This window comes from Scyliorhinus canicula, chromosome 16 (genome assembly GCF_902713615.1).
Source record: "Scyliorhinus canicula chromosome 16, sScyCan1.1, whole genome shotgun sequence".
Taxonomy (NCBI): domain Eukaryota; kingdom Metazoa; phylum Chordata; class Chondrichthyes; order Carcharhiniformes; family Scyliorhinidae; genus Scyliorhinus; species Scyliorhinus canicula.
In genome coordinates this window covers 37,567,901-37,588,986 of record NC_052161.1, presented here as the reverse complement: position 1 = coordinate 37,588,986, position 21,086 = coordinate 37,567,901, and the positions used below count along the sequence as shown (strand labels likewise).

Below are 21,086 nucleotides of genomic sequence, written 5' to 3'. Positions count from 1 at the left end.
TGAACAAAAAGGATGAACACAACATCCACATTGGACTCAAAAACCTAGATGAAATATAGTAATTGATAACCTGTGCTCAGTTTGCAAGAGGGTTTATTTGCACAGCACATCATAAACTGAATTCTAGGAAGTTATGAAAAGCATACCCTGTATTTGTCGTCTTCTCAAGCTTTCAGAGCAAGTATAGAATCTTTTCACTTCTTTTGAGTCACGGCAAGAAACAAACTGGACTTTAAAACCAAGACACACTGAACCTGTCCTGGCTCAAGCAGTGGGCCAGACATAAAACTGGCAAGAATTAAAAAATTATAACCATTTCTTTAAGCATATAACCCTCATGAGATCCAAACGCAGTCGATTAAGTCATTCACATCAGATTACATAAAACCTTTCCCAGTTCTGCTTGTCCAAATTCACAAGATGAATGGCTAAATATGACCTCACTAGGGCCCCCATGTTCTTAATCTTCTGAATATACTATTACTTGATACCATAGAGCAACAAAGATTAGAATGATCAATACTTGATTTAAAATGTCACATTTTACTAATCATGCGAAGACCTAGACAACTTAGCATTTTAAAGCTTAAATTGATAACATTTCTACTGTAGATGAACTTTTACAAACAGCTTTTATTAAAAAGACTTGGTATAAAAATCCCTTTTTCTTTTTACAAGCTTCTACATGAAAGAAAAAAGTTTGATCACAATACCTCTCTGCTGTTTTGGAAAAAAATCCAATTCCTCCATCAGATACCAGTTCCTGCATTTGTCTTACAATAAAAATTGCAGATAGTTATCTAATGGCATTGGCAAATTATACCTTTACAGCCAAGAACGAAAAGAAATATTCATGCAAAATACACAAATCAATACTACAGGAAGCATGCCAGACTACTGCATTGCATAAACACACACATGAACAAAACTAAGATTGTGGGCAACATATTGCCAATACTTTTGATTGTGCTTAAGGTGACCAGTTGGGTAAAATAACGAGAATTTCTGTAAATTGATTCCCCAAGCAACGTGTTTCAGGCAATTATTTGAATTATGTAAAACCCCACACTGAAGTTATGTTAATACAGCACTGCATTGATGACATATTCTTTGTTAACAGTAACTTTTACAAATTTTGAATTCACACAGTTTTGATTTGTACCAGCAGCTTTATTAATCCATCAGAATATCAAACTGGGAAAACAATTTAGTATATTTTTGGACAATCAGTATAGAGGGCACTGTTTTATAAAAAAATTACTAACAGTAACATAGCCGTGGATCAAATATACTTTTCTGAATTTGCCTAAAAACAATAGTGAACAAGTTGTCTTTCAATGAACCCAATGAGTAACATTAATGTTAATGGCACTTTGAACCTTATTAACTGGTCAGTTGTAGTTACTGCATCATTCTGTTTAAAATCATGGTTGAAATCTTTCAAGCACCATCAACAAATTAGTCTTGCACACTAAGTTTTCCTGTAGTCATAACACAGTACCCACCTCTTAACAACTACAAGACCCCAAAAAACAAAAAGAAAAAGCACAAATGGAAGCTGCAAGTTGATGACCATCCATTGCTTCAGTCCTCATGGTGACTATCAGATTTGTGGCCACTTAGTGATCTGGATTTCGATCTAGACCTGGATCTTGAATGGCTGCATGACCTTGATTGCGACCGTGTCTTAGAATCCTTTCTGGATGCAGATTTTGATCTGGATCTAGACCTGGATCTAGATCTTGACCTGGATCTAGATCTGGAATAAGAACGATGGCGACGCCTGTGCTTTTTAGGGCTGTCAGACCGCCTGTGACTTCGATCATAAGAACGACTCCGTGATCTCCTCCTGTCATAACTTCGACTCCTGGACCTCCTCCGCCTATCATAGTCATCATAACGGTCATATCGTGGTGAACTTCGTGACGATCTTCGTTCCTTTGATTTCATCTGCCCAGGTGTTTTTCGATCACCTTGAGCAAACTGGATCTCAATTTGACGACCACACACCCATTTCCGGTCGAGGTTGTGGAGTGCATCTTCTGCATCACGAACATCTTCAAACATGCTAAGCTGTTAAGGGGGCTTTTCACTTTCACAGGTTTCGAACAAATCCTACAATCTTAAATTTGGCTGTAAACTTGACCTTGCACCGTCAGCTTGACCTTTAACTCTTTAAGTGCTTGCCAGAAGGACTTGACATGAGGCGCTGGCCCAAATAAGACACTTGGCTTTGACTTTGACAAAACAACCTTTTTTCCAATTGCAGACAAATCGAAGCCTTGACTTTTTCCCTCTTCAAGCTTTAATCTTTTTCACCCTCCCTCTCTTTTCTTCAAGCCTGATCCTTAAGAGGTCTTTGGCTTGTCTGCTTGTCTTATGCTTGGATTCTATCTAAAAGGCTCTTTCATACTTTCTTTGTGGGTTCGCCAGTTACAGCGGATTGCTTTAAATTTTCTGGTGCAATCCCCGACATTCCTGACGAAGAGGGAGCTGTTCGGCGGACGAGCATACCGAGACATGGCGGCGACTGCACCGAGAGAAAGAGGCGGGCAACGGCGCCCCTGCTTCACTTTTTAACAATGAATCCAGCAAGGGTTTCATCTCTCCTTTCTGGCTTTCTTTATCTTGAATGGCAACATGCATATAAAATTCTACATAAACTCAGGTACTCAGTCCTCAAAAGAATATTATTGCTTCACACATGGAAATAAGGACACCAAACCTTACAATTGCTTCAGATAATGTCTGTGTCGAGTTTGCACATTCTCCCCATGTTTACATGAGTTTCCTCTGGGAGCTCTGATTTCCTCCCACAGTCCAATGATGTTCAGGTTAGGTGGGTTGGCCATTCTAAATTGTCCTTTATTGCCCAAAGGTTAGGTGGGGTTATTGGGTTACAGGGATAGGGTGGGGGAATGGGCCTTTGTAGGGTGCTCTTTTGAAGGGTTAGTGTCGATTTGATGGCCTCCTTCTGCGCTGGAGTTTCTATGATTTCTATATGTGGCTTGTCTGTAGCCAATCTCATCATCTCTTCTCTTACCAGGTCTGACTTTGATTTTCATGAACCGTTTTCTGTTATCATGGCAGTTCCTCTGTGTTCTTTTTAACTCAATATGCCTGGAGCTTCTTTTATATTCCGTTTTCTAGAACTAACTATCGTTTAGTTCCCCTGGGGCTTGCTTTCGTGCACCTTACTCCATTGTATGGCATTTCTGCTTCTAACAGAGCTGTGAGAGCTGCTTCCACTCTCACTACCTAGCTCCAATTGCAGTAAATCCTGCTAAAACTAAGCTCAAGAAACATTCCCACCCTAAAGGTGCCCCTGGTTGCTAAGCAACAGCTCATAATTTCTCCAACATCAGGTTTACTTTTCATGCCACAAATTCTCTCAGCACAATAGGAACACAGATTGAACTGAAACCTATTCCTCCACACATGTTAAACACCTTTGTCTAATATGAATCTAACTATAGGTTTACCCTTCCTTACAAACACTAAATTAAACTCACTGAAAACTATGATATTTAATAATGCAGATCTGGATCACTTAAAACTGTGCCCACTTTCCTGAGAATATGACAGTGAGGCTAGGAATATATTTCATGAAGGCTATGAGCTCAAAAAGCCAACACTGATCCTGGTGAATGATATGTATTCTATTGACTTGTCACATAAACATAAAAGTTCTAAAGGGAGGTGGATGTATAGTTATTAATGTTTCTTAACTTCCCTTGTTACAACATCACAAAGTGTTGTAGCACCATGAAGTTCCACTCTGATTATATAAATAGGGAGTGCTGTCCCACAGTTTATATGAGTGAACATTCATAGTGTCACATCAGGTGTATCATGCAGAATAGCTTCTTGCTTTATATACCAGTTATCAAGAATGAATCATATAAAAGAGGTGACTAAAAGTAAACTATAAATTACATTTATCTCTCTTGATAGGGAAGGAATGACGATATGGTTCCAAGTCAGCATGGGTGTGTGGCTTGGAGGGGAACATGGTGATGTTCTCATACATCTGCTGCCCTTGTCCTTCTAGATGATAGGGGTCATGGGTTTGGAATGTGTTGTTCAAGGAGCCTTGGTGAGCTTCTGCAATACATCTTGTAGATGGTATACACTGCTGACACGATGCGACCGCAGTGGAGAGAATGAATGTTTGAGGTGATGGATGGTATGTCAATCAAGTGATCTGCTTTGTCTTGGATTATGTCAATAAGTCTCAGCCCACTAGTGCAATATCTGAGTAACAAAGGAAATGCTCGTGGAGCAGTATTATGGAGGCATTATGGAGGCAATGATCAATTGAAGCATTTTATATGCAACTAACTAAATCTGGAAGGAGTAATAATTTCACCCTGCACCTTTGTGATTACTTAGAGCAAAAATGATTAATACTTCAGCTGGTGGTAACGTCCTTGGCTGACACGATGAGCATGGACTAGTAAAAGGCAACAACCAAGGAATTACATATCTTTAGGTCACCAAATCTTTAAATTAAAAGTATAGATGAGAAAAAAATAAGAGTTTCATTCTCTTAAACTGAACATGAAATCAATAAAATCACAAAAACATCTGTAGCAGATGAAAATCTGTAATGGGGGAGTTGTATTAGAACCTGTTTAACAAGAACCTCGAACAACAAAGAAACAAAATACAAACACCACAAATTAGGACATTAAAAAGCTGCTAATGTACTTGTTGATGGAAAGGAATCTCAGAGTATTTTGAAAAGAGCCAAGAACAGGGCTGTACTTAACCATGTGAGTTAATATGCTCACTGGAGGGAAGGACACAGAATTACTAGTTTATATTATTAGACTGCATTCTTAATTTTTCTCTGTTTGAAGTAATTCATAAGAATATTATAAACTTTCAGTTAACTAAAGTACATAGATTTAGCTGGCCAATTATCACATCCTAAATGTGTATTATATTAGATCAATTATTCTATATATCTTGAATGAACAATGAAGCAAATCAACTGCATACATCAAATATTCACTCACATTAATCTGGACAAACGCAGGGTGCAATTGATCTTCTGATAAGCCTATGATCAATGGAAGTCATCAGTGGGATAAATGGGCATTGTTGCTCTGAAAATAACGAGGAAAGCCTTTATTCATTGTCTATGTGTGAATGATATTAATGGTTTCAGAAAGTGTCACTAGATTTTAAAAACATAAATCACCTGAAACCATTGAGCTGAAAACACTATTTGTGATACTTCTAAACCGTATCACTGCTCGAAACTATGATTTTTTTCTTTGCAAGTTGCTGTTTGAAGTAACAATACGATTGAGCTTTCCAACCCTATAGAAAAACAGGTTGAGTATTATTTATTTGAAATGCTTGGAGCCGAGAGAGTCTCGGATTCTGGAATTTTTCGAATTTTGGTATACCTGTCTGGGTAAAGTTGTGAAACGTCGCATAGCTAGATCTCGGGCGAACACCGTTATTTTTTAAACTAGAAACATGATTTCGGCGCTCGAAATAAAGTGCAATTTCAGAGCTTTCGAATTTCGAATAAGGGATGCTCAATCTGTAGAAACATGCATCAGTGGCTCACGTGGTAACTGCACTGTCCAAGCTATATGAATCTGGAAGTGCTGGTTGTGACCCCTTTATTTGCACTAAGTTACTGATATCAGCTTGTTGGGGGGCCATAGGAGAACTAATAATGACCCCAGTACACCAGGGGTAAAAGAAGGTAAAGTTATTGGGATGCCAATCCTTATTGCTATCAAATGACCCTCTTCCAAAGTCTGGGAGACAGGATCAAGTGCAGTTGTAATCCAACCCTCAGCCCGATAGCCAATTGTTTACCTTTATACAAGGCCATTAGTTAGTTGGGCAAAGTACAAACAAAGCTTCTGGTGCCTGTCGAACAGTCCCTGAGAAAGTCAATCCATGGATATGGGCAAGTGCGACATTTTCTTTATTTCATGGCACTCCACAAAGATAAGTTCTACTGATTGAATTAAGTAAGTCTGATCATGATTGCCGTTCTGAAGGATCTACAGAAGAGCTCCATTTGTAACAGCTATCATTCACACGCTCCGCGTTAACAATTGTGGTCCTTCCTTATGCTCCTGACTTTTCTTTGCAGTCAATATTTCCCATTCTGTCCTCTATTGCCGTTCCTCTCCGTGGTCCACGTCATGGTCCTCTTGGTTCGATGTCTCGCATTCTCAATGCATATGCTAGCTTCTCATCCCATCATTACAAATCTGGCCATTTCACCGCCTCCCTGTAAGTGGCAGTCTTCAGTTCCCCTGGTTATACAGCTTGATCTAGCCTGTCTGCCTTTAAAAGTTTCCTCAACATTTTGAACGCTTTTGGTCACCTCTTCCAGATAGTCTAAAAACAATGCACACAGAATAGTACAACATGAAGAACTCAAATGAAAGGGGGCATTTTTAGCATTCTCATTGTGGCAGTCGTGGTCACTTCTAAAGCCCAGTTGAGGACAGAAATCAAACCTGGGGCCAATTCCCTCTTCTGTATAGTTCAGCAACACATCTTTGTGGCGAATTACCCTCGCCTTCGGGTCAGCATTCAACAGAATTAAATTAAATTATCAAACGTGACGTTTTATTCTATTCCTTTCTAAGTGTGTTGTTTCTGAGCAGAAGAATACATGCTGGGGTTGGGCTTCATAACTGTCACGTCTATACTCTAATAGAAAAGAAATCCACACTGCAACGTAAACATGTAGCTGTTTCATTCGGCTGCCGAGTCCCCCATGCAGCTAAATGTCCCCCTTTTAAAAGCCAATTCTCCTGATTGTAGCACAAGGAAATTGTTCTCACTTGGGTCACTGCGCCACCTAGCATGATCATCGCGACAGCACCAAATATTCAGTCTGAGTCCAAGTCTGGGGGGGAGGGTTCTATCAGGAATGGAATCATTTTTATAAAGCTGACATTTCACGTACTTCTAAAAACAACGTTCGTACTTTGCACATGGTTGGTCAGGCCGACAACATCTTTTCCCTCCCCTTAAAAGAAAAACAACAGAATCCCAACAATACAGACTGTCCAGGAAGTGACAAGGCTACTTCCCTTTGCAATTTCAGCTGATTACTTGTAGTGAGTGGACGGTTCCACATCAGGAGGAAGAGAGGGGGGGGGGGGGGGGGGGGCGGAGTTCAGAGAGGAGCGGAGGAGAGGTCGGAGCCGGGGGAAGACTGCGGATTGCGTGGCGGCAGAGAGCAAGTGAGAGGTTTATCCCAGGTATTTGCCATCAGAGAGGGGAGGAGGGGGCAAGACAAGGGGGGCTGGGGTGGGTAGTTCCTCCCCCCCTCTGGCTCGTCGAGTGGAGCGTGCGGTTGCATATTGTTACAATGTGGAGCGTCCAGCTCCTGATCCTGAGTTAGTGACAGCGCCCAGGCAGCCCAGGGCAGCCAGGAGCAGTGTGAATTAGCAGCAGAAACCTCCCCGCTGGAGCCAACACGTCTTTAACATCGCATCACCACAACGAATTGTGAGAGAGAGAAAAAAATACACACTCAAAGGAGCTGAAATCCTAATCTGAAGAAATAACGTTGGAGTAATATATATATATAAATATAAACAGATCCAGCACGTCGCATCCTCTTCACCCTGAAGGATGGGTGATCTTGTGGGTATTATTTTCATGTGACTGTACAATAGTTTCATATCCAGCCCGTGTCAAAAGTAAAATTTAAATAAATATATCTGAGAACGAGCAAAGGGCTCACCTATATTTTATAATGCCGCGAACCTATTGTTCAATAGTTTAACTTCCGATTTATGTTTCTAAGCAATCCTGTCGCGGAGTTTGAGGGAGGGGGTGGGAAGTCTGTTTATCTGCTGGGATTTATTCTGAGTGGGAGTCTCGGATTTGCTTGGAGTGTCTGCTTTTGGGGGCTGCTCGATTCCTTTGTAGCCCGTTTAGTGGATTTTTTTTTGCCAGCGCGCTGCTGGTTGCACATGGCGAGGGCTCGATCGATCCACAGGTCTGCCCTTTAACTGGGTCGCCAAAGGAAAGGCGACCCTCCCCCCGCTGGACGCCAAGTGGTTTGGGAACCAACCTGTCAGTTATCCCGGGGACCTTTCCTCCCGCTATTAGTCTCTCGCTGTCACGTTTGCACTGTCACGATTGTGTTAAAGGGAAACTCCTTAAAGTTTGATTTTGTTTGCTGGGGTGAGGGGAAGGTGAAACCAGGTTTGCAGTCACGGTGATGGAAGCAAGAATAGCGTCTACCAAGCAGTTATATAGATCATTCTTGTGCCATATTCAATTCATTCCCTATCTGGGTGTACATAGATCAGCATTACTTTGCGCTATAAAAATACAGTTTAAAGTCATTATAACTATGCAGACAATTTTATACATCTATGCTTTGCATGGGTAGCTTTTACAAGCGTATAAAATGTAGACTTTGCCAGATTTACTGATGTTCTGAAATTTTTTTGAAGAGTTGATTGGGTTACTTGATGTCATGAGACAAAGTACAAATTATGCTCCTTTTAAACTGTGTTGACAAATGAAAGCATGACTTGGTGCCAAGATCAGATACTGTAATATATTCCTCCCTGTACAGGCTAGTATCACAATACGCAACTGTTTCTAGTTGGGAGGATGGAATGTGTAACGTATTTTGAGGTTTGAGATTGGTGTCACAGAGAGAGGCTCTGTACAGTAAGTACATTTGGACGCCTTTGTGAAGGCAGCTGGCAGCAGTGTGTTTGTGTGTGTGTGCAGAGGGGAGACTTTGTAACGCATTGTTTCTAATATGAGATGTACTCTCTTGTCACTCACCACTTACAGAACATTTGTTAAAGTTCCACTTTCTACTTTTCTAGATTCTCCATATTTTTCAATGTCTGACATATTCCAATGAAAAGCATTATGCCATGACCTGTTAGCTTAGCACTTGTTTCCTATTAGGATTTGCAAAAAAATGAAAAATATTAAAAATGTCTATAGAGCAAGCAGATATAATTGGGTATCGTTATTCCCAGAGATGATCCACGCTGAAAGTACTGTTTAAAAAGTCTAACTTTTTGTAAGTTTAAGGAGAGGGCTGGGGAATATATAATTCAACAATTAGATCTTGAAATTCATTATCCAAGGATGATGAAACTTTTACCTGTGAGTTCTTCACTCTATAACAATATTCCCATTTGGATAAATCTGACTTGTGTGTGTCGACAGCACATTTTGTGTCTTCTTCATGTCCCAAGCTCTATAGCCAATGGATTACTTTTAAAATAGATGGATCACTGTTGTTTTGTGGGCAAACATTTTTGGCAGTATTGGTTAAGGAATGTTGGCCAGGAGATGAGGTGAACCGCCTTCTTTGATTGGAAAAAAATGTTGCTTAACATCTCATAGCACCAGCAACATTCTGGCCAGCCTTCCTTCTGCACTATACTGACGCATAAACTAGATTATAGGCTCAAATATTTGAATGGGGCCTGTACCCAGAACATCTGAGTCAGGAGCTAGAGTGCTATCGACTGAGTAACCTGATACATTACTTTGTCGGATAGTACCAAACCTCAGTTAATTTCTAGCAGCAAGAACCTTCATTTATATCCATCCAAACTTGGCTCTCTCTGTGTTCACTGCAATTCTGTGCACCGCTGTCATTCCTCCGTCTGTCCAGTTTCTGATGTTGTCCAAGCTGATTTATTCCTTCCTGGTGTTTCATCTTAGATTGTTCCCAGTGCCAATCGCTCACACTGACATTTCTAGTGGTCGTACTTACTCAATTTCTGCTTCCATCCCTTCAGCTAAAAGCCCTTGAGATGCTGGAACTCCGATTTTTGTTTTCTGCAGTCAACTTCATTTATATAGCACCTTTTTCATTTAGTAAAACACTCCAAGATTCTTCAAGAAATAGTTTTTTAAAAATAACTTGCATTTGTGTAGTACCTTTCATGACCTCTGATTGTGCCAACCTGCTTCACAGATGGTGAAACATTTTTGAAGTTTAACCAATTGCATAACAATGTAACCAGTTGCACATAGGGAAGTGCCCTGACCATCAATGGGATAAATGACCAGATAATCTGTTTTTTTAGTGATGTTGTTTAAGGGATGGATATTGGTCAGGACACAGGGAAAACTAACCTATTTGTCTTTGAGCAGTAAGAAGTCTTACAATACCAGGTTAAAGTCCAACAGGTTTGTTTCGAATCACTAGCTTTCAGAGAATTGCTCCGTCCTCAGGTGAATGAAAAGGTGGGTTCCAGAAACATGTATATAGACAAAGTCAAAAATGCAATACGATACTTTGAATGCGAGTCTTTGCAGGTATTAAGTCTACAGGTCCAGACGGAGCTACTGGAGAGAGCGATAATCACAGGTTAAAGAGGTGTGAATTGTCTCAAGCCAGGACAGTATGTAGGATTTCGCAAGCCCAGGTCAGATGATGGGGGGTGAATGTAATGCAAATGAATCCAAGGTCCCGGTTGAGGCCATACTCATGTGTGCAGAACTTGGCTATAAGTTTCTGCTCTGCGATTCTGCGTTGTCGCGCGTCCTGAAGGCCACCTTGGAGAACACTTACCCGAGGATCAGAGGCTGAATGCCCTTGACTGCAGAAGTGTTCCCCGACTGGAAGGGAACATTCCTGCCTGGCGATTGTCGTGCGATGTCCATTCATCCATTGTCGCAGCATCTGCATGGTCTCGCCAATGTCCCACCAATTAACCTGGTGATGTAAGACTTCTTACTGTACTCGCCCCAGTCCAATGCTGGCATGTCCACATCTTTGAATAGTGGCAAGGAATCTTTTCTGCCTACCTGAGAAAGCAGAGAGCACCTCGGTTTAGCTTCTCATCTAAAGAAGGTGGCATGGTGTCACAGTGGTTAGCACTGCTACCTCACAGCACCAGAGATCTGGGCACAATTCCAGACTTGGGTCACTGTCTGTGTGAAGTTTGCACATTCTCCCCATGTCTGCGTGGGTTTCCTCTGGGTGCTCCGGTTTCCTCCCACAGTCCAAAGATGCGCGGGTTAAGGGGATTGGCCATGCTAAACTGTCCCTTAATTTCCAGGGATGTGTAGGTTACGATATGGGATTACGGGGATAGGGCGGGGCGGGCACTCGTAAATGGGCAGAGTACTCATTCGAAGACTCGATTGGCCTCCTTCTGCCCTGTAGGGATTCTATGGATTCTAAGGCACCTCCATCAGTGCAGAAGAATAGAATAGAATCCCTACAGTGCAGAAAGAGGCCATTCAGCCTCTCGGGTCTGCACCAACTCTTTGAAAGAGCACCCTGATCAGGCTCCCGCACTATACCTGCAACCCCATAACCCCACTTAACCCGCACATCCCTGGATACTTAGGGCAATTTAGCATGGCCCGTCCACCTAACTTGCACACCGTTGCCCTGTGAGAGGAATCCGGAGTACCCGAGGAAACCCAAGTTGACACGGGGAGAATGTGCAAGCTCCACCCAGACATTCACCCAAGGCTGGAATTGAACCTGGTGCTGTGAGGCAGCAGTGCTAACCACTGTGCCATTATGCCGCCCCTGTGCAGGTTGTTGTCCTCACAGTTCAGCCTGCATATTTTTTTTTGGAACAATAAGAAGTATTAACTCAAAGTGAAGTACAACTATTGTGTAATGGAACCAGTAGCTGAGTCTACTTTAGCTAGTAGTGTGATTGTGCTAGTTCAGTTTACACATAGGAGAATGGGGTTGGCTTGGATGATGAACAAAATTTAAATGAGAGAGAGCATTGTCAGAATTGCTTTTATTTCATAATGCATCAGTTGACAATGTTCACATGTCACTTTTTTGCTACAAATCATAGAACATGACAGCGCTGTAATGCATATTTGCATAACTTTTACATATCTCAAGGGAATTCCCGAAATATTGAGTTGTAGCTCCCCCACTTGCTGGAGAATTATGGAAATCTGTTGAAAGTTGCCTTGAAAGATGCAAATATTTTTGAATTACTAACTTTAAAAGCTGTTGGCATTGGGACTGTGTGTGTTCTTTTGGTTGCTGAAAGGAATTTAGTCATGCTTTTCACACCTTATTTAGTATGTCATTGACAATGACTATGTCAAGTCATCGATAAATTGGTAATGTAAGCAAACCGGCACCTGTTTTGTCAGAGGTGATATTTGCCACTCTCAAGTGGGCAGTAGACCATGGCACGATCGAATGGCCTTGCTGCACTCAAAGCAGCTCGCCACAGCGCAGTGTGGCCGATAGAAGCTGGGAGACCCTGCTCCCGGGAACTACCCGACTCGCGACACCATGCGGAATCTAATGCGATCTCGCAAGATGTTGCAATGTAAATCCCGCCCATTGTGGGATCACTTTTGGGCAGATCTGCACATTAAAGCGAGACATCAAGATCTATCGCCTTCACCTCGGTGAGCGTTATTCAATACTGGTCTCCACAAATGGCGACCAGATGGAACTGCACATGTGGGGGGTCTCCCAGGGGATCAGAGGCCCCAGGTGCATGCCCTGGTATCCTGGCATTCCAGTTGGGCACCCTGGCATTGCCAGCCTGGCACTACCAAGGTGCCCAGGTGATGCTGGTAGGGGCATTACCAGGGTGCTATGTTGCACTGCCAAGGTGCATTGGGGCTTGGGGGAGGTTGGGGATCACATCGGGACACCATTTAAAAGTGATATCTGGATCTCTCGCTACACTGAGCGGAGCTCCTTAGTGCACAAAACAGGGTTATGTGCGGCCTCAGCCACGCATTCCCCACTGAGGCCCCCTATCTAACCCAGGTACCATATTGTAGCATTGTTTTCTCCGGCGCTGCGAGTGTTAGGAAGCACGCGGTTAAAGGTGCTCACTAAGGGACTTTGTTCCCATTTAGTTAAATCCCGCCCCAGGGCTGTCACAAAAGGAAAAGATCAGCATCTGCTATACAGGCACCTATCTTTGATCAAGATGGCCAAAGAGTTGGCAAGTGCCATTTGCTTATGAATTGCTCCTTTGTAGGACCGGCACAGACACGATGGGCTGAATGGCTGCTTGCTTTGCTGTTACCATTCTGTGATGTAGGCCATTTCTTTTGTTGGTTTATTAATTACTATCTCAGTCATTGCTAAAGATTTTAGTCTTGGTTTTTTTTGTTTAAAAAGCGGCAAATCCAAAAAACAAATCCTGAATTGTGATCTTTAGAATACATAGGTAGTAATATCTTTAAACACTGCATACGTATTACACTGGTTGCCAGGGGCTGGTTTAGCTCACAAGAGCTCACTACAGCCAGGGGCTGGTTTAGCTCACAAGGCTAAATTGCTGGCTTATAAAGCAGACCAACCAGGCCAGCAGCACGGTTCGATTCCCGTACCAGCCTCCCCGGACAGGCGCCGGAAGTGGCGACTAGGGGCTTTTCACAGTAACTTCATTGAAGCCTACTCGTGACAATAAGCGATTTTCATTTTTTTTTCATGCAATGGCTACCTGGTACTGGTAAAACTGCTTTGCAATATAAATAATAACATTTCCTATAAACCAGAAAGGTACCAGATGCATTTCCTAGTTTGTGCCGAGGCCTTTGATTCCAGTTGAGAGGCATTGGGGCTCATTATTTGTTTACAGTTTCCCTGAGATGAAAGAAAAAATGGTTGGAATGTCCGCCCCTGAATGTTGGAGTGTAACCCCTACCTGTGGTTCTGTATCAGAAAGCAGGAGGAGAGGGAAAACAAAAGGAGTCATTTCTACTGCGGTGGTTCTGGCTTTCCAGATAAGCTTGCTAATTTTTAAAGTGGTGCTCAGGTCTAAATTCAGAAGCGTCGAACAAAGGCTACTATTCCCAATTGTTTGTTTGCTTTTTTTGGACATGTTTGCAGTTCTATGCAAATAGGCAGTAAGGTTTCATTTAAATAGGCACTGTTGCCATATAAAATTGTTGGCTAACCTTTCTTTGGGATGAAGGATGTTGGGGAGAGGAGCTCTGCACATTGTACTCTCATTAACATTACACATCTGTGAAGTAATGCGTTTTGGCTTCGATTTACATTGTTCGGCTGTAAACACTTTTTAATCATAATAGTTTCCATTTGTGAGTTTTCATGAACATTACAGTAGCAGTTGCTTTGAAAGTGATTTATTTGAAAACTGCATGTCTTGATTCTTTGCAAAATCTGGACTTTCTCTGTGAAAACAACCAAATCATGCAGGGTGGGAACATGCTTTGCCCACGTCACATGTACTGCTCCTTTAGCATTTCTTATCTGTCTGTGATTAAAGGGTGAGCTCGTGGCAGTTCCTGTGAACATTGTTTTATAATTTGGAATTTATTTCTGAATATTAATAGCAAATTTAAAGCATTAGTTGAACCACTAATCAGACTGGGTGAGACAAATGTACATAGATTGGGTAGTCCCATACACACCTCGTGCCCTACACTGAGAACTGCTATTTTTCTAGCTGATTGAACGACATGCTGAGATTTCACATTTTAAGGCTTGTGCTGTAACAAGAAAACTAGAGAAACATTGACTAAACATTATTTGTGTAGATAACTTGAAGCTACCAAACAGAACGTTCCCTTTTTACTTTTAACACAGCCAAACTCCCACTTACACAATATACTTTATACTACTCCTCCTTAGGTAGACATTCAATCGTCCTGGAACCAGTTCAAAGTGGTTGTTGACTCCCAATGATTTACTTCCATTCATTTCCTCCCCCAGCCTGGTAAACTTGAAACCCTGAGGGTTTTCCTTTTAAGCCCAGTGAAGCTTCCAGCCTCATTTTAAATCTTCATGAATGTGTTATTTTCAATCTGAGCAAGACCTCTCACTTGCATGATGAGTTATTGAGATGTCTTTATTCCAGCTCCTCACTCTAGGATCCTGGCAGACTAACCTGACTGTAAGATTGTGATATTTTATGAAAGCCTGCAACCTGATCAGTCAATGACTTCCTAAGGACCCCCCCCCCCCCCCCCCCCGCCTAAAAGTCTATCTCCACTGGCAATGTGAATCATCTGGGGCTTGTATCCAGGTAGAAATACTGGTAACTATTAGTAACTATTATTTAGAATAGGGTTGAGGTCTAAATTGTAAATTACAGTTTACAGTATCATCATTTACAACACAACATTGTGAGCACCTTCCTGGGACTTTGGAGACCAGCAGTCACTATAAGCACAGATGCAGCTGCAATTTTCTCCATGTATGAATATTTTCTACCTTTGTTCCAGTAAAACAATGTAGACATCCCTTTGACACTCTGCATGTTCCCCCTGTCTCTGCCTGATTTCCTCCGGGTGCTCCGGTTTCCAACCACAAGTCCCGAAAGACGTGCTGTTAGGTGAATTGGACATTCTGAATTCTCCCTCTGTGTACCTGAACAGGCGCCGGAATGTGGCGACTCGGGGCTTTTCACAGGAACTTCATTGCAGTGTTAATGTAAGCTTACTTGTGACAATAAAGATTATTATTAAACAGCCACACTGCATAGGTTTAATGCCAGGGAGACTTTGGAATAGGTCATTATGGCTCTCAATGTTAAAAGCCCAAAACATAACAATCTTAATGCTCACAGAGAAGGATTATCAATTGGAGATGCAATCAGTATTGAGAAATATTCTAATGTATAGATGTAAAATATGTTTACAGGTTTTCCTGCAGTGAAGTTGTGCGGTAAAGTTTTCATTTACTGTGCAATGAGATGGAGTAGCGGTGACAACTGTGTTTATTATGAGGATCCGTGGTTGATTACAGTTGCAACTTGAGGTTTGCTATTTCATAGGATCTGGGTCTTTATGCTATTATAATATGACTTATCCATCATCAGATCTGAGCAATCTGCAGTTAGAAGCATCCTTCAGACCCATGTGGCCTCTTTGTGAAAACATTTAGCATATGTACAATGGACATTTTGTATTGTCACTTTTAGTTTACTAAGAATTTATGGGGCACAATATTAATAGCCTTTTCTCCTAATATAAAGCTGATTTCCTCTTGAAAATTATTCAGGATAAACTGTTTTAATACAAAACCACTACAAATTAAAGAGGCCTTTTTTATCGGGACTGATTATCTTTTGTATCACAAGATTCATTGTCTTCTTTATACATGGCAGAGAGTGCATTGACATCACTAGTGTGATACCAAGAGTTTAGAATCTCATTACTGTTAATTTCAGTTTTCAAGAAAATCTAATTATTAAAACCATCCTGTAAAATTTCCTGGTGTATAGATGTAGCGGCTGTAAAATCCAACCAGCTGCTAGCATGGTGGGACTAAAATGCAGTTTTAAAAGCTTTCCTGCGAGGGAGTCTGTCCGATCCAAGTTTCTTCAAGCACGTTGACTGAAACAGTTAAGCTGGGGAGCAGGTGTGCGCCGTGCTGAGCATGAACCCATTACTTGAAAACCTCTGAAAAGCAGCCATGATATCTTATTCCATTTATAAACTGCTCTCTTTCATTTGCAGATTATGCAAGGCTTTTTGTGGAATCAGTATTAGGTGCTTAACAAATACTGACTAAACTAACAACAAAGAAATAAACTGCAAACACGAAATAAGAACAAAGTATTGGAATTACACATCAGGCCAGACTGCAACTGTAAAGAGAAAAGATCAGTTAATATTTCAGGCATCAGACCTCTCCTCACAACATTAGACATCTGGAAGTGATTTAATCTGTAGAGGTTATGTTGTATCTTAATGCATTTTACTAAAATAGCTTGCAGTGTCACATTATCGATGCCCCCGGACGTATGTCCTTTTCATGAGTTTCTATATATTATGGTTACAAAGCTTTGGTGCAGATATCATGTTGCTGGCATGTAAAATATTTTGGATATTAACCAAAATATGTGCTGGTTCCATAACGTTATGTGTGTTGGTATGAACCTAAGATTTCTCATGCAGTGAAATATCAACTTGTATGTGCCATTGGGGTAAGTATAGTGGAGAAGCTCAAAGGGATGGATAGAAAAATTGAGCGTTATCTTTTTGGACAAACACATCTTAAATACTTTGATGTGGCTGGAACACAAACAATCTTTTGGCAAGAAGCAGGTTGCTTGCTTGAACTTTAATTTTGAGAGTGGGTGGGGATAGCATTGACAAAAGCAGCTAAGGAAATTTTGAAAGATCAGCCATTTTACAGGGGAGGACGTTCCAGTGTAATGGATGATACAACAATACAGGGGAAGAGGGGACGGTTACAATTTGAGATGGACCCCACATCGGCCGGGCTTCTACTGCCTCAGTACTGTTTCCAGGATAAGAGCAGTTCTTCTGCTTGGCCTTCTGAAAAGGAGGACTTTGGGAGCATGTGTGAGGACCATGCCTAGACTTTCCTGAATATTCCACCTAAATCACCACTGCTGGACCCAGTGAGATGTACACATACTGAGAGTGGGCATCGGTCCCTTTCTAGACCTTGGAGATGCACCAAGAATAATTAAATAGCTAATTGATCTCACAGGCTGCTTGAGGAAATGTAAATTTTGCAATGCTATCTTTTATTTCGTCTTTCCAGGCCTCACATTTAATCTCCGAGTGACAGGGTGATACTGCAATCTTTGAATCTTCAGTGAGGCAGGAGTCTCTGTTGCACTGATACAGTGACAACCCTGCTCTGAATGTTCTGATAACCCAATCCCCTGGATTTGGCATGGGGGTTAGGGTTGCCAACCCTCCCTGGTTGGCCTGGAGTTACCAGGAATTGAAGATCAATCTCAAGGACATGGCTGTTTTATTTGCAATTATCTCAGAAAGATAGTTTTGAAATTTGCGTTGAATGTTTCTCTTTGCGAGACAGAAAATATTGCCAATGGAGGGAAAAGGATTTTTAGTTGACAGTCGAGCATTATTCAGTCGCATAATGAGTCCTTTTGCTTTCCAATTGGCGCAGGAAGGCACTGTGTCACAAGGGTGGGCGTGTTGAAAAATGAATGGCTGGAACATGGCGGCAAGTCATGTGATGAAATCTCCAGGAATACGTTCAGTCACAGTTGGCAACCCTATGCGGGGTCGACAACAGAGCTAAGAAGCGAGGAGAATTAATAGCCTGGAACGTCCGACTAGTGGCGGGAAGCCACGGGCCATCAATTCTGAAATGGAAAAATGTGAACTTTCCTGCACTCAGATATCATGATGAACCTTCGTCTTCGGGCGGCAGCCTCTGGCCTGCAGCATGACAGTCTGCGCAGGTACCAATGTGGCGCAGGAGGAGGAAAGCTCCGCCCCTTTATGACGTGGGAGGTTGGGAATGCACATTGAGGGCAGGCATTTAAACTGCAGATTTATATTGAAGTCAACAGGCAACATATTTAACAAATTGTTTAAAGGTATGTAGAACTTTTTGCTCTTTAATTCAGGCACTGCTGTTATTGGTTCTTAAGTAATTGTTTTTGTTATGATTAAAAGTGATTATTTATACGTGAATCTAGGTTTGGTTATTTGTTTTAAATCTGTGAAACTATTTAAATCTGAGCTACATCATATAACTTTAAATGTGGCAAGCTTAAAAGTGTATGTTTGTTATGGGATTTTTTGCTGTCATTGTCCTTGTAAAATCTGATATATTTTTGATTTGTGTTTACAGAATCATAGAATCACTGCAGTGCAGAAGAAAGCCATTTGACCCATCGAGGCTACACCAGTGCTCCGAAAGAGCACTCTACCCAGGCCCACACCCCTGTCCTATCCCCGTAACCCCACCTAACCTTTGGACACCAAGGCACAATTTAGCATGGCCAATCCACCTAACCTGCACACCTTTGGACTGTGGGAGGAAACTGAAGCACCTGGAGGAAACGATGGCGCCCTGGTGGCACAGTGGTTAGCACTGCTGCCTCACAGTGCAAGGGATACGTGTTCAATTCTGGCTTGGGTAACTGTCTGCTGAGTTGGTACGTTCTGCCCATGTCTGCGTGGGTCTCCTTCGGATGCTCTGGTTCCCTCCCACACTCCAAAGATATGCAAGTTAGGTGGATTGTCTATGCTAAATTTCCCCTTCGTGTCCAGGGATGTATAGGTTTGGTTCTGGGGATAGGGTGTGGAATGGGCCTATGTAGGGTGTTCTTTCAGCGAGTCGATGTAGACTCAATTGGCTGAATGGCCTCCTAGGAATTCTATGGTTCTTTTCTGTTGTTCCTGGACACCCATGCAGGCACAGGAAGAATTTGCAAACACCACAGTCACCCTAGGTCCAAATTGAACACCGGGCCCTGGTGTTGTGAGGTGGTAGTGCTACCCAGTGAGCCATCTTGTTACCTGTGTTACTATGTTTCGGCCTTTTTTACTTCAATTATCGTATTAATTTATAATTATCTCATAATTTAATGTAGTATTTTGATTTTTCAGTAAGACATTTGTAGAACCTAGCAGAGTTGAATGGAAAAAATTTAGTAACAAAAATAATTTATAAAAATACAAAACTTTGAAACCAGTTAACATTTAACTTTATCAACTGAGCAGTTACATAAAACTACCTCCGCGTTTACACATTTCTTGTAATAAAATACATTTTCTCACTTAAACATAACGGTCAATAAAATATATGTTTCCACATATAAACACAACGGTTCTGTCTCTTTGTGAAGAGGGGGAAAGGGGGGGGGGGTGGATTTTGACATATCAATTGTTAATTTTACAATTTCAATGTCCGAAAGCAGTAGCTGCCAGGTGATCTCAAATGGCCCTTACGTCACCTGGAGCCTGGGTTTCCACACCTGCACCAGATAGGCCTGCATCAGGCTCCATATTACCTTCCTCCAACTCATCCATTTCTGTTGGCAAGACTTCCTCTGGGTGAATGCTAAGTTCATGCTGAATGGCAAAGTTATGCAATGCACAACACACTATAACAATCTTTGAGACTATCTCTGGTGCATACTGTGACGTGCCCCCTGACCTGTCCAGACATCGCAAATGTGATTTCAAAACACCAATTGTCCTCTCCACTCCCTGTGTTGCTACACATGCACGGTTCGTGTGCTTCATTGTTGGGTTTCCTGGAATGGTGTCATAAGCCCTATTCTCAATGGGTATCCCTTCTCTCCCATTTGGCCAGTAGCCATCCTTTAATTCCTGGTGGTATTGTCATAGATCGGTGTAACATTGAGCTTTGAAGAGTAAATGAGCCATGGGCACTTTCCTGGTTGTTTGCACTTACGTTGGCAATCCTCATTTGTGCACCACACACTATCACCACATTTCAAGAACCCCTTCCTATTGATGAATAAAGCAGTGTCATTTCTTGTTGCCTTCAATGCAATATGTGTTCCATCGACATCCCAGATTACTTTTGGGGAAACCAGTAATCCTATAGAATGCGATGGGCCTCTCCTTCATCTTCATAGAGGATAGGTCAAAGATAATAAGCTCTGAAGCCTTACGGTAAATTGCATTCATTACCTGCTGAATGCAGGTCCTAGCTGCATTCTGTGAAATGTTATGTAGGTCACTAATGCCATGTTGAAAGGACCCGGATGTAGGTCACTAATGCCATGTTGAAAGGACCCGACGCACAAATATCCAGCATTGTTGTGAGTTTCCTCTTCACTGTTAAGGCAGTGTGGCAGCTACAGTCTGGCTTCAGGTCTTCCTTCAACATTTCACAAAGGCTTCCTTGCTGAAGCACAGTGCCTGGCACACAACTCCTCCTCTGACATCATTTCATATGATGTCCTTTGTCTTTGAGGTGGGTAATGGATTCGCTTCCTCACCAGGCAGAGATGAAATCTGACTCTTCTCTCATGATCCTGCACACACGTCAATGCCTCAAAAGAAGGTCAAGAGCTTTAAGAATCAAAGTTATTGTGTGAAGGCCCAGCAGGGGTGAATCGCGACTACAGATTTTGAATCTGCACTAGATTCTGCAATACCTGTCAGAGAGATAGTTCACATTAGCTTACAGGAGGCTTGAATACACCAACAAAGGCATTAAACTGTTAAAGCATCTGAAGTAATCACTTGAGGCTTGGAAGGATTAACAGTACATCAGGGAGACTCTTAAACAATACAGCTTAAAATACATTGTAAAATCCAAATATACTTTAGCTCTGAATCAGCTGTGAGGACAGGCGGGCTAATATTAGTGTCCGTGAAGGAGTCCATAGCAGCAGGATCGAGGCCAA

At 41.9% G+C, this 21,086-nt stretch overlaps 2 protein-coding genes across 3 annotated transcripts in view; one reads left to right on the top strand and one right to left on the bottom strand.

The window, feature by feature from the left end:
* Positions 1–1,149: 1,149 nt before the first annotated feature.
* Positions 1,150–2,557, bottom strand: LOC119979721 (serine/arginine-rich splicing factor 10-like). Its single transcript, XM_038822292.1, has 2 exons — positions 2,394–2,557; positions 1,150–2,076 (listed from the first exon to the last, which is right to left on the bottom strand). Exons 1-2 carry the CDS (start codon positions 2,520–2,522, stop codon positions 1,585–1,587), a joined length of 621 nt encoding a protein of 206 aa, XP_038678220.1. The 5' UTR covers positions 2,523–2,557; the 3' UTR covers positions 1,150–1,584.
* A 4,620-nt stretch (positions 2,558–7,177) lies between these two features.
* The window catches only part of fam53b (family with sequence similarity 53 member B), a 149,796-nt gene continuing 135,887 nt past the window's right edge, over positions 7,178–21,086 (top strand). The window contains exon 1 of one of the 2 annotated variants that reach the window (XM_038821487.1): positions 7,178–7,250. The gene's annotated coding sequence lies outside the window, so the exon portion shown is untranslated. Of the gene's footprint in view, positions 7,251–7,336; positions 7,639–21,086 lie in introns of those variants that run through there. The other variant, XM_038821486.1, reaches the window with a different exon arrangement.